The 13865-nt window shown below is 39.7% G+C and overlaps 1 protein-coding gene across 10 annotated transcripts in view; it reads left to right on the forward strand.

The window, feature by feature from the left end:
- The window catches only part of LOC125767345 (cysteine-rich motor neuron 1 protein), a 226182-nt gene that overhangs the window by 77166 nt on the left and 135151 nt on the right, over positions 1 to 13865 (forward strand). For all 10 annotated transcript variants that reach the window (XM_049433839.1, XM_049433838.1, XM_049433835.1 and 7 more), the window contains exons 4-6: positions 2432 to 2601; positions 2687 to 2771; positions 3988 to 4034. In XM_049433839.1, coding sequence (XP_049289796.1) covers positions 2432 to 2601; positions 2687 to 2771; positions 3988 to 4034 — 302 coding nt within the window. The remainder of the gene's footprint in view (positions 1 to 2431; positions 2602 to 2686; positions 2772 to 3987; positions 4035 to 13865) is intronic.

Raw genomic sequence — 13865 nt, forward strand, 5'->3', positions numbered from 1 at the left:
AACAGCTTAGACTCGGAGAAAACCCGGTTTCAGATAGAGACCCTGAGGTTGAACGGGTTGAAAATGTTAGAATGCTGTCGCTCGATAGATGAAAGACCGTCTCAAAATAGGCTCATCGCAATAAACAGGAGCGTGTGTGCGTGTGGCACGAAGAACCGGGTAACGGAACTGGCAGAAAACACGTAAATGGAGTGAAGTGAAAAAAAGGGACTATAAATTTGCATTAGATCGAAACGGTTTTAAGCCAGAAACCTCAGGACGCAGGCAAATAATCGGTCGGAATTTCGAACACGAGCTGAATCAAAAAAGTCTGCTCGTGCTACATCAATTTTCCGCATACACAAATTTGTAGCAGGATTACCTTTCCTTCTACCCTTTTTTGGCTTTGAAAAGGCAACAGAAAAGTTCAAACCCCCCGCTATCGGTTTGGGGTATAGAAGGGTGCCACTTCCGAACCAGAATTGTTTGCTCGATGCGTGTGTCTTGTGCGATTCTTTTTTTTCTTCCCCCCACGCCGTAAGCTTATAAAAAGAAATAAGATGCAGTGTTCCAGGAAAAACGTGACTGGTAAATTTGTTGATTGGTGATACGTGTCTCACAATGGTGGCTTTTATTTCTGCAATCCGGGTACAAAGTAAAATTGATTTTGATTGCGTTTTCTGTTGCGTGCAGAAAGTATAAGAGGACTTATAAGAAACAGATCATGAGATTCATAAGTGGCAGAGGTTAAAATAAACAAATAGCCAAACATGGGTGGAAACGGTACGGTTCGAGCAATTTCTTAAGAAAAGATCAATAAGGATCAGTATTTGATCTAATGTTTTATTTTCTATATATAATACAAACAAGCCGCCCTTTGAAGCCGGAAGTGAGTTCATACGATAAACACTCACAGGACAAACACCACAAACGAATGAAAGAAATAAAGAGCCCATGTTTGCAAAGACAATCTTCAGGCGCTTGTGTTCAGGAGCTGTATCGTTCGAGCTTTCGACGGCAAGATCTTTCCATTATTTGCTCCCGAATTGTTTGTGACTGTTTTCGCCTTATTGCATCGCAGCCTTTTTTTGATGGAGGCTGATTTTCCTTCCAGTTATATTTTTTTTGGGGGGATACTTCTCAAAACAAAACACAGAGTCTCCGTCGCCGTCCAAATGTTGATAAATTGGTGGTTCATCGCATACGGTATGAAGACACCAATGAGCATGAGGTTGTGTTTTTATTTTGCAAACGAAGCAAAGCCTGCAAATATTTGTTTCCTCATATCATCGTGGGTAGATTTAGTCAGCGAAGCCACCACACAACCTAAAGCAAGTCCGCATTCACAAGAACGCAAACAACGGAAGCACCCGGTGATGGGTGGGTCGATTTTATTTGAATTGATTTATCTTGATTGTCAGTGATCAATAACAGCCCGGGATGTCAATTTATCTTTCAAAATGGTAAAATGACAATTTGTTGGGTGAGTTGTTTTTTTTTTAAACTAAGATAAATAAGGCAAGCTTCCGTTATTTGCCACTACAAAACCTTCAAAAAGCAGTGGAAAACAGTAACTAAAATTAAATGTTTGTTATTTAAAAAACACAAAAGACACATCCGGGAAAACTTTTCCAATCCATCTCTAATTTGTTTTTTCAACGAAACATTGAAATCGAATGAAGCAGCGGCGCATAAACTCTTCGGCGCAACTGATTTGCATAAGCTTCGTGCACATTCTTGCATACCGATATCGAAATGCATTCTATTTCACGGCTAACGTGTACGAGAGGCCGCTTGCAGCTTCCGGAACATTTCCTTTCATTAGGAACCAGCGGCACCAAATAAAAGGATGTCATTTTCCAAAGAATCTTACTTTTGCAAAACTTCCGCTCCCTTTATCTCTAGAGTACGAGGGGAATTTATTCGTTTGGCTTTCCGTTTCGGTCGGTCCCCTATTTCATACCCTGTGTGTACGAAAGTGGTTAAACTGAGCTAAAAGATGCGCTCGAAACTATTCGCAAAGGGTGTACGAAGAAAGAAGTAACGGAAAGAGAGACCAAAAGCAAGCAAAAGAAAACGGCTACGACTTTACTTTTATTTAGAGGAATCTGTCAGGCACTCTCGTTTGCACACAGCGTTGGGGATGGAAAACTCCTTCGGGGCCTCAATTAAATCCGGTTGTCTGTGTCCCGTGCAAGGAGGCCGGTGTTCTAAAGTGTAGTGGTGTCGTTGGCAAAAGAAAAAGGCAACAAAACAAACGTGTGCGAATGCATTTTTGTTTTCTTTCCTCTTTTTCTCGCACCCCCGCGCCATTTTGTTTTCGCACCATCATTCACCTTCCAGTGGGTTGAGGGGCAACAATCTTTCCACGGTCAGCGGTGTATCGGTTGTTTTGTTTGTTTCTCTTTTTAATGAATTTCTATGCGCCATTTTGTTTCCTCTCGCACTGCAGACGTACCACCGACGAGTCTCGATGGGGATCGGCCGGGTGAGAACGACTGTCCGGAAACCGTGCTGATCGAACCCGGTTGCGAGATTGTCAATCGGAAGTGCAAATGCTGGGACCGGATACGGCTGTGCAAAAGCAAGTCCATCAGCAAGTGGGATTTCAAAAACATGGAGGTAAGTGTTGTGAAGCAAAAACCAACGGGATAGATGCTTGAAGCGGCGCTAACTTTGCTGTTCGTTGGGTTGTTTTATTTCCCAGGAATGCCAGCTGAATATTGAAAATCTCGTGAAAACGGAGCTCGAGTTCGACGAGGACTATACGGCACCGCCGAGAATAAGTTTTGGTGAGTAGAAAATGTGACAACATCACAATTAAAACACAAAGAAACACTAATAAAAACAGGAAACATTTTATTCATCATCTTTCTGGGTTGCAAGTGCACCGAAGTTCCTGGTGCATTTCGTAATTGAATTTACTTTTAACACAACATTGTTAAAACAACGTTTTGCGATCAGTTTTATTTTGACAGAAGTATTATTTACAGGGTTTTCAAGTGAGAAAGTTGGAGCCATTTTTCGACTCTTTATAAAGAATATTAGAATTTATAATTATAGATCTTAAATATTTCCTATTCATTTGATCTTTTTTTCAAAATAAAAATTATTCTGTAGAAAGATTGCTCTGCTAATGTTGAAAAGTTCAGAAGTGCTAGTGCGCAAACCGGAATGGAGCTGTCACGAGCACAGATCTTGGTAGTAGTAGCATGCACTAGTAGTAAAAGTAACCTGGAGAGAGTGATTGAGCCTTGGAAGAAGTATGAAGAGGTTAAATTTTCCTTAACGTAGCAGGCCACACCACATTCGATGAAAAATAGTAGCAGAATAAGAAGTATCCGTGATATGAGATAAAACATCCTGATGAATGCATTGCATTGTTTCGTGTATAAGAAGGAAAATTGATACAATTTCTATATTCGATGTGATTTAAAGTAAAGTGTTCAGTAGTAGATTTCTAATTTTTGTAGAACATATACAAATTGAAACTAATCAAAACTTTCCCAACTGACACATACGACACGTCAAAACAATTTCCAAGTGTGTCCAAACTAAAAAAAATACCCAGATAATTTTTTTTTTTTTTCAAAAATACTTTTTACATAGAAAAAGCTTAAAAAAGTTACATTGCACATTCCACATTAGTTTCCATGTGAAACTGAAAAATAATGAAATACCTAATTGGATCACAATTTCATCTCGCAAACCCTGTAAACAAGCGAATGCATCAATAATGCAACCGTCAACCGCATCTTATCTGATCTGAGCTTTATATCACGTTTTCCACTTTCCTGTGGGAAATTAACTGGAATAGTGTTCGATCACACGGTTCCGGTAGGTTTGGAGCGAGATAATGTTTTCTACTTCATTAATTTACGATGCAAATGGGTTGATAAATTTCAATATCCTTTTGCACCGTTGCTTACATCAGTTCGGTAGAGATGAGTAAAATTTTCCTACTAATGTTTTTTTCTACCTTTGTTTTCCTTATCTCGTTTCTTTTAGAATCGATCGTTACCAGTCGGGGTAGGAGGAGAAAAAAGCTTTTTCAGGTAAGATTGTTTTAAATTGAATAATTTCTCAAAATTTCATTATACCAAACCGTTCACAATTGTGCATTAAAATTTCTTGCTTAATTAATTCCATTCCGCAACTTGCACTGCTTTGCACACGAGCGGGTGTGCGGGAAAAGTGTCACAGTAAAAATACCATTCAGTTGCAAAACCTAGTTCGTACCCCTTTTGGACTAAATTAATACATCCTTTCAAGTGCAAGCAAGATAAATTGGTCCTAATATTCAGGCACGCTCTCAAAAACCAATGGACGATGGTGATGATGATGAGGATGGTGTGTAGCTAGTAAAGCCACTGTTGTTCAACTCGCAAAAATATTATGATCTACGATGAAATACACTTGCGCTCGGGCAGCTAGACAAGGCAAATTTTCTTCATCCCAGTCTCGAGTGCAGTGTTGCACCATGCCGGGCACGACGAAAAACGTAGGAATTCCTAGTGAAACATTAATAATCTGAACGCTTTAGTTGTTTTTTTCTTCATTACTTTGTTATGTATGCCAGCTACTGCTGCTGGATAGTTTCCCATTCGGTACGTAGCAGTCCGCAAGCATCGAACGCGTTTGCGTTTGCATCTTTCTCCTGCGTTTGGTACAAAGGCAACTTGTCTGTTTTTTTTTATTATATATATTTTTGGCATCCCAAAAAAAGGCGAGCTATTACTTTCCTTTTTGTGGAAGGCAGAGCTACTCGTTGGTAAGGATTTCTCCGTACCAGTGGTACAATAACTATGCAATTTCGTGTTTTTTTTTTGCTTAAATGTGCTGTTCATTCCAAGCCTATTCGTAGAACGTTCCTTCATCCAGACTGTTGCCTTCACACAGAAAGGAGAAAAAACAGGCTCCGGAAAAGTGTTTGGTAAAAGCAGAGTCACGAAGCTTATTGAGGTTTTTTTTCCCCTCCGGTTACCAAGAAGTTGGATGAAGGTCGGTACGGTTTAATATTCGTTCTATTTTGGAGGGCAAAAACTAACTCGTCCAGACTCCAGAAGTTCCAAGTATTAGGTTCTGTCTATTATGAGCACCACCGGAAACGGCATCTTGACGTTCCGCTGCGACAACGGCAACTGTGTCGGTAACGTTCCTGCACACCGTTTTCGTCGTCTAGAAGAAAATGGATCTGAACCAAAAAAAAAAAAAAAAGGTTAGCTTTGATATGAATCTTGAGTTCCAGCATTTTTCTTGGGGAGTTTTGGCAGTTTCTTGAGGACCGGATGCTTAAGAGTAACTTCTCATAGCTGGGACAAATTCACGATTATTTTATAGGACTTTTATGCGACGTCAGTTGTAAAGTTGTTAGCTTTCACAATGTTTCATTGGGTGATATTGCCTGAGCTTTGGGATGTCTTTTCGGAAAATTTTAAGGGCAACAGTTTTGAAAACAACTGCACAAGAAGCGAATTTAAAGTTTCGTTTCGTCAACAAAATTGTTTGTGCCGGCTCTCCACAAATAGCGATATTAAATTCTTCTTTATGCAGATTGTCACAACGCCTTCCTAGAATCTAACACCCCTAACTACATCGTCGTGTCCTACATCCTACATGGCATTGGATCGATCCAAACCTGGGGAAAATTGAAATAGGTTGACAGTGTGTACGGACCAGCACCAGAAAGCGAACTTTTTGTGCCACAACCTACAAATCATGCCGCCTTTTCCTTTGTCGAGCAACTGCTTAAACAAACGCCTCCGGAACGTTGCTGTTGCCCAACCCAACCACCGAACACCAAACTCCTGTAACCATCGATTAAGTGAGATCTCTGATCGATTATGGGGAAGATTTATGGTTTGCCCGACGCTTTCCCCCGGGGGGGCGGCACGGAGGCCCGGCGGTCATAATCGTCGTTATCTTCGGTGTAATGTTGGGGTTTTTCCCCAGAAGTGTTTCCTTCCAACATTTAAGGCGAACAGTTCGACGGCCCCGCCCGTCAACCCTGTGTCGACATTTATCGGTGTGTCGTTTCCCGCAGGGAGTTGAGTTGTTTTTTTCGCGTAGGATATTTCCTGGAATGCTCTGGATGGTATAAGGCGGGAGGATTTAATCTCATCCTTGTGCGGGGTGGCTGCATGTTACCACTCCGTATGCTTCGGTGGATATCAGCGTATACGCAAGAAGAACTCGTCACTCATCACACTAAGTTGTTTATCTGCTACTTAAAGCAATCGTTTGCCTTTGATGTGTGGAATTTCCCTCATTAGAAAGAGAATTCAAAATTAGCTTGTGAGTAGATTCACTTTATGGTTTAAGTAAATCACTTACAAATGTAAACATTGTGTGTGTGGAGGTACAAATGTAGCTATTTGATATTAAAGCACTTCGGAATATTTACATGTTGTTTGAGAAATATTGAAGAGGTTAAAGAGGTTAGGTGAAGCTACAAAATAAAGCAAGACTCAGTTTTATAGAAAAAAGGAACCTGTCATGCTTAGAAGTTATATGTTCATTTCAAGAGCAATGTTCAGCTCCCACAAAATAATAAACTGAAGATACGTTCGTTGCATCATCTCGTAACGTTCTAGCTGTGGTCGAGATTTCTCTCGGTCAGGGTTTTCAGCGTAACTTCCCCATCTTGACGGGGATGGCATGGATGTCATTAACGCAGCAAGACTGTCAAGAAAATTGACTTGCATCGCCCACACACACACACACGGCTGCTATTGCCATCTTGTACGAGAGCAAGTTAAAAAAGCTAATCAACATCAAATGTTACCGAAGCGCCCGAAGGCAGACACTTGTGGGGCAGCAGCAAAAAGAGAAAAACAAACAAAACGGCAAGAGGATAAAGAAAAAAGCCACCAACGGAAGCCAGCAAGATACGTCTTGGAAGTAGATTAAGTTTTGTAATGAGTTGCCACTTGCAAAAGGATATGATGCACCTAACCGGGATCCTCCCAACAGGGAAAAAGAAAATAGATTACAAAGTTGTGTACTGCTGCTGTTTTTTCGTTATTGCAATTCCTTTCTTTGATGTGCATTCACCGGGTACAAAATTGGCTTTCTTTCAAAACGAACGGCGAACGTCTCAAGATGTTCGGTGGATTCATTTGTGTGGATGAGTTTATTTAGTGGCGAGCGTTATTGGACTGCATTTTTAAGTGTGATTTTACTATTATTAGTATCTTACAAAGCTCTTAATTAGGCGTGTTTTGTAACTGTTACCCATAGGAAAAGTTTTTCGTTGCAATAATAATCTCTTTTCATTTCATTTTATTACATTTTATTTTGCTTTCTTTTTGCATTTCTTTTGCTCTTCTTTTGCTTTCTTTTGATAAAATTATTATCTTTAACCCGCAATGATGCTCAATATGGACACAATATAGAACGTGTCGAAACTTTAATATGCTGTGAGCATATTACCTAGAAATCTATGAAGCTTTCGTTGTTTAATATTTAGCCAGCCGTCATCCTGGCGTGATGTAGAACGCTATAAGCCATGTTCCAAATATCGCTTAATGAGAAATTGATTTCGTTACTATGTGTCTTGCACCGAACCGGATTTCGTTGTTCCTTTCTTTTACCCCTCCAACCGCTTATTGACGTTGCTCATGTTGCGTTGTTTAAAAACATTTACCGCATCGCACCAAATTATTAATGAAGGTGCCGGAAATTATTAACGAAAGATGTTACTGCTGTCGCTTTCCAAAGCGTTTTTTTTCCACGAAACCATCAAACTGTGTTTCGATGAGTGTATTTTGCTTTACTTTTTCGAGAAGCTTTTTCTTTCTTTTCTCTTCTTTTTCTGACTGATGTTTTCATTAGAAATCGATCAGAAATTACCAACCTACAGCTGACAAAACGGGCCCAAAACCGGGTGCGAGAAGGAGAATGAATAGATCTCATCTCGAGATAGAAGCGAATGGCGAACTGACTGAACAGACTGGCGTTTTGTTCATGAACTGTGTATGTCTTCTCCTTGTGTGGGAGAATATTTGAGAAAAAGCACAGAGTTTTCTTCAGTTTTATTTTTCTTTCTTTAAAGCAAGCCGACGACACCTTTAAAGAGGAAACACTCTCAATCAGTCGTGTCGCAGTGTTCGGCTTTAGCTCCAGCAGTACGTTAATGTTTCATGCTCTTTTTCCGTTGGCGTTCCTTTTTTCCCATCACATCCCTGATTGATGCTGATAGGGACCCCATCCGGAGTGTGCCATTTCACCGATAATAATCAATGTTTGATAACGGTAATGTTTATCGTGACATAACGACGTCGGAAAATGAAACCAGCTTCATACTGGCGGCAGTGTGTTCGGTTATGGTAATGCTTCGAAGCACATTAAATGCGGCACTGCCAGCCATCGAAATGGCCTTGGCAGTGGTTGATGTTAATAGTAATAACAATAATAATTAAAGTACTTTCAGGCCGTCGAAAAATACTCCGTCCCTAGCCGTGTCGCTTTCCACAATCATAACCAAAAAGCAAAGTGATAATTAAGAGCCACACGTGCATGATGGGATAATGCCGATGCTTGTTTGCCGGTTCCTTACCATTGTTCGGCTTGTGTGTTCGCTCGGGCCCTGTTTGCTTTAATGTTGGGGCTCTTTGGTCGCAATGGGCCAATGGTGTAGGAGTTTCAGTATTGGCGTATCGATAAATACACTTAAAAGTTCATCAGAGGCTATGAATCAGTTAGTAAATTAGTCTGTAAAATGAACCACTTAAAAAGTGATCAATACGAATCGAAGGGAACCTAGGGCACACCCTTACTATCTGTTGGTGAAGTGTATTTACCTTTGTTAATTTACATATTTTATTGGGAATTGTTTACAAACCAAACAAAACTGAGGGGTTCATTCAAATGTCGTTCTAATGCACCTAGTTGATTAGAAAAACAACTCACTTTAATGAATTAAATCGGAGTGAGTGATTCACACTAGTGAGTTAACTCTTCAACTCGCTGTTTAAAGTGTTGCAATACGAGTCTTGGTCTTGGGGAAAATTCGGCGATTATTTTTCTTTTTTTCTCGCATTTCTCTAACAGTCTCATTTCTCTTAAAACTCTTCGGTAGATCCTATTATTAGGAGGTACTTAGCACACCCAACAGGAGATCTCACTTCTTACTCAAACTTCTTACTACTAATTAATTCTAATTTAACATTAAAACGACCTAAAAGTCATTTTGTTCGGAACATCAATTTTAACCACTTACGTAATAATATCTTGAGGATAGAAATACTAAAAATAGAATAACCTGAGGATCTTCTGAATATCTTCGTCTGGAATGCGATTGTGAGGGTTTCGTCAGTTTTCCATGTTTCAGAAGCGTATGTGAGTACAGGAGCCTATATCGTAATATAAGGGTTCTATATGATCCAAGCATGAAGGAGCTCCTTGGAAAAGCCCTTTCTTCGGACTGTAAATTTAATACTCAAGAATTATTGAAATAGATGAGTGAGTTACTCATGAACATGAAGACTTAAATCCCAATCTAACTCATTCTTGAGTTTATATCACTAGAAGTTATTGGTGGGCGGGTCGACCCACGGGTCGGAGTCGATTCAGATTTTGCTGCACCCGACTCCCGGTCGTGCCATAAAATTAATCGTATGACCCATGAGTTTGCCAGCAATTGAGCTATAAAAACTCTTCAAGCTGATTTAAATTTATTCCCTCACAAATAAAACATAAATCACTCATTAAGTCTTATTCAGTATGCATCACGATTGAACATCACTAAAGCACACTGTAGAAATTCAAAATCCTGTAGTTCATGCCGACAGTCATTAAAATTTTACAAATCATCTAACAACTTTCTAAAATCTCTTTCTGTTTTGTTGAATACAATGATTGTCATGAAAGTAAGAAATGGAAACGAAAGGTAATCAGAAATTAAATTTTCATTAAACCTGGCAACCTCTTCGGCTTTACGGTTTCCAATATTCAATTTATTCGATGAATTACACACTGCCAGAACCAATTCGTTTATTTAAGCGTTCTCCTTTTTTCTTGGGACTGCGAACCTCAGCTCGAGAAGGGGGTTAAAGCTTTAAAGCAGGGTTTTAAAATTCTCCAGACGACAATCATGCAGCTTCGGTCCGGTAATCGGCCGGAGTCCGTGAGCGGTTTTGGGGGGAAATATTGGGGACAGATTCGGCACAAATGTTGACCCACCTAACCACCGGGAGCAATTTTCGTAACGCTAACGCATCGAAGTTCGACCAAAGGTTTAACAATAGGGCTGTACGGTTCGCGTACCGCCACAAAAGAAAGGGCAAATCCTGGGTCGAGAGACTACCGACTTCGGGATATTGTTGTTGTTTGTCGAATTTCCCTTTTTTCCATTATTCTTCAGAATGGTCTGGTTTTGATTTGATGCTGGATAACAATGGAGTAAAAATATATAAAATCAAGCTACCAAAAAAAAACCCAGCTCAATCGCCCCTTTTGCCCAAGAAATCAATAATTCAGAAACGGTTTATTTGCCAATGGTGCCGCTCGTTAGTTCATCTATAATTGATGCGAAGAAAGAAAAAAAAGGTTACATCGGGAAAGATTGTCCAATGCGGGTGCTAAGTTTGTTATTCAACGGGAAGCTCATCGTTTTTTTTTTGTAGGCAAAATGTTAGTGAATGCGTTTTTCCAGTGGGTTGTTTTTTTGTTTGTGCAGCAAAAAAACCTATTCTTCACCGATGGGATAACGCATTAAAATCTCACGACGATCATTAGAAGGCGCTTCAGCCCAGTTTAGCCGTGTGGGTTTTTGTTCTCCGTTTAAAGCGAAAAGGCTCTAAACCGGATTGCGGCACTGTTTTGTTGTTGTGCCACGAGAGAATGCTTGATGGAGTTTCAAAGGCGACTAAAATGAATTAATGTTTCGTTGCCGAAAATTGTTTGTGGCCCGAAAATTTCACAAACAGCAAGATTCGCGTGAAAGGCGCTCGATGCCGTGCGTTTCTTTGAAGGAAAGGTCGGTGTAAGAAGATTTAAGCGAAACGTTGCTTTTGTGTCGCACACCAACACTGTCCTGGAGTGACCGGTTCTGGAAAATCATTTTCAAACCATTTATCAACCCTCAAACAAGGCGACCCAGCTGGTAAAGCATCTGTGTGAGCTTTTGCGATTGAAAGTGAAAAGCATCGGCAGCAAAGACACACACACTATCGGACAAGGACGAATTTGGAAGACATTGGCAAGGTGATGCTTGCAGAAGAAGGACGAAATTTTACGCTTCGTTTGAACGTTCCACTTTAGCCCGGCGGCAACGATTCTAACCGTGTTCTGTGCCCGTGATGAATGGTGCGATGAGCAATGAGTTTGCCGGAGGAATTTGGTCCATTCGCACACACAGACACACACACACACACACCGGGAAGAAAAATGTCCTAATGGAGTGAAACTGCTTGGCCATATCCTTGGGATCATTTTATGGTTTTTGATACGGTGTGTCTGTCAGTGGACGAAGCTAAGAGAATGTTCTACTTGTTTTTTTCGATTTTTTCTCCACCCCACTTGGGGTTGCTGAGTGGATTTATTTCATGGTCTTTCTTTTTTGGGCGATGGATTGCCAAACGAAAACCAGAACTGTTCACAATTTCCCGTTCATGGACAAAATGGAAGTAGCGCGTTTTTCGGGCGGGTGGAAAAATAACACGAACAAGCTTTTTCGTGTGGAGCGAAACAAACTAAATTGAACCGGCATGTTCTAAAGGATTGTCTCATTAAGATGGCCTTCTTTTAGCTGACATCAAATGGTGAAGTCCGAATAATGGGAATCACCACCAAGTAGCTGTAGTGATAAAAAATGAAAGATGTGGTCAGCAGCAAATAATAGACGATGAAAGCCAATGAAATTGGTTTAAGGAATGACCTGTCAGCAAAGACATTATTAGCACTAGAACTACCGGACCAGTCATTTTCGCTGGAACACGCTTAATTTTCATCACATTATTTTTTGAAGTTAAGCAAAGGTAGTTGAAGCATGAATTTTACATATACATTCTATAGTACGAGGGGCAGTCCGGTGGTGCATGTGATAAACGGCGCCAGTCCACACGGCCGGACCGGGTTCAAATCCCATCCGGACCGTTCCCCCGTAGCAAGGACTGACTATCCGGCTACGTGGTAAAATAAGTCTAGTAAGCCAGAAATGGCCGGCGTGACCTGTAAGGTCGTTAAGCCAAGAAGAAGAAGAAGAAGAAGTACGATTTCCAATGAACAATAAAATATACTTCAACGCTTCGAAATTGGTTAAAAATTAACCACGAAAGAAAAACGCTTAAAACGCTTGGTAGTTCTAGTGTCAGTATAAGTGCGCAGGAAGAACCATTTTGTAATGAATTTTTATTTACTACTAAAAATTCTAATAATTAAAGCAAAAAATGATTTTGTTTCAAAATTTCTTTTTTTTATCATTTATTCATTTGTAATCATGTATGAATTTTATAACTTGTATAACATTTTGTTTCGTTGTGCATTTTATTTGCTTCACCGCCATCATGTTGATTAACCATAACTATCATGTTGATTAAAATGGTTCGTCAACTGCATTTTTCTGTAACGTTACCTATTTTATGTGCAAAACAAAAACAGAATAAAACATGTTGACAATTGTCCACTCTTCAATTGTTTCACGCGGTGTAGACTCAGCTCGGTTTTTGTCCCTTTCTCCTGATGGCGTACTTTGTATGGGTGAATTACCACTTAATCAGCATATTGTCGATGCATCCTGCACCTGCCTTTTGGGTTGATGCAAAACATTGAAAAGTATTCATCATTTTATCATCCTTTCCCCCTATTGCACTTGATGGGAAGAATGGTGCAATTTTGCTGCATGAAGTATTTCCATAGTTTCCATCAATTTCTTTATCAGGGTTTCTGCTTTGTGCAGAGTGTTGAAACGCTGCATAAATTTGCATACTTTCAAAGTGGGAAGGTTTACGCAGAAAAAAAAAATCAACTTTTGTTAACTCTGTGCGTAGTGCTGGAAAAAGGTTTTGCATTTGTAATTTTTCTCGACAGTTGGAAAATATGTAAAAAAAAAGATTGTATATATTTTTACCAAGTAGAATAAAAAAAATTGAGAGCAATAAGGCCAGGCCGTTCTATATGAATAAAAAAAATAAAACAATTCGGTATTATTCTGATTTTTTTTATTGAAAAGTGGGATGAAAATAATTATTTTCCACAAACAGACAAACAATAATGGTTTTTTTGCAATCAATGTATAAATAATGTTCAAGAATAAGGAAACTGAAAACAAACATTTGTTCTGTTGTAACAAAAAAACTGTCTTTTTAACCTATATTTTATACCAAACAATATCCTTCAATTGCAACAAAGCAAAAAAAAGGTAGAGAAGCGAAAACAAGAAAACAGCAACAGCACAAAAAACCCGACGTAGGCGAAAGTTAGCAAAACCGTCGTTTGCGGTTATGATGCGAAGGTTGTTTGGTACGAACCTTCTTATCGTAGCTTTTCCGTTGATTTTTTCCCATCATTCTTGTTGGGACTTTTTCTTCCTTCCTTACGATTCTTCGCTTTCGCTTGAGTTTGCTTTTAAGACCCATTTTTTTCTGTCGTCTTCTAACCATTCGTTGGTGGTTCGAGAGAGAAACGACAAAAAAAAACAATTTTGAAACCATCAAAAAAGTTTTCCACTTGCTCACTTTGGTAACGGTGACAGTCGTGACTTCTACTACACGGTTCCTTGAGCTTAGGCAAAACTGCATGGACACGGGCAAGATGTTTGAGCCATGTGCATGGTAGGGGGCGAACAAAATAATCAGTAATTCAAGATAGAAGTGACATTAAATTTAATTTTCCCAGTAGGTTCAAGGTTGCGTTGCGCGCTTGATGAAATTAATAAAATTAATTGG

The sequence above is a fragment of the Anopheles funestus genome, chromosome 3RL, assembly GCF_943734845.2.
Source record: "Anopheles funestus chromosome 3RL, idAnoFuneDA-416_04, whole genome shotgun sequence".
NCBI lineage: Eukaryota > Metazoa > Arthropoda > Insecta > Diptera > Culicidae > Anopheles > Anopheles funestus.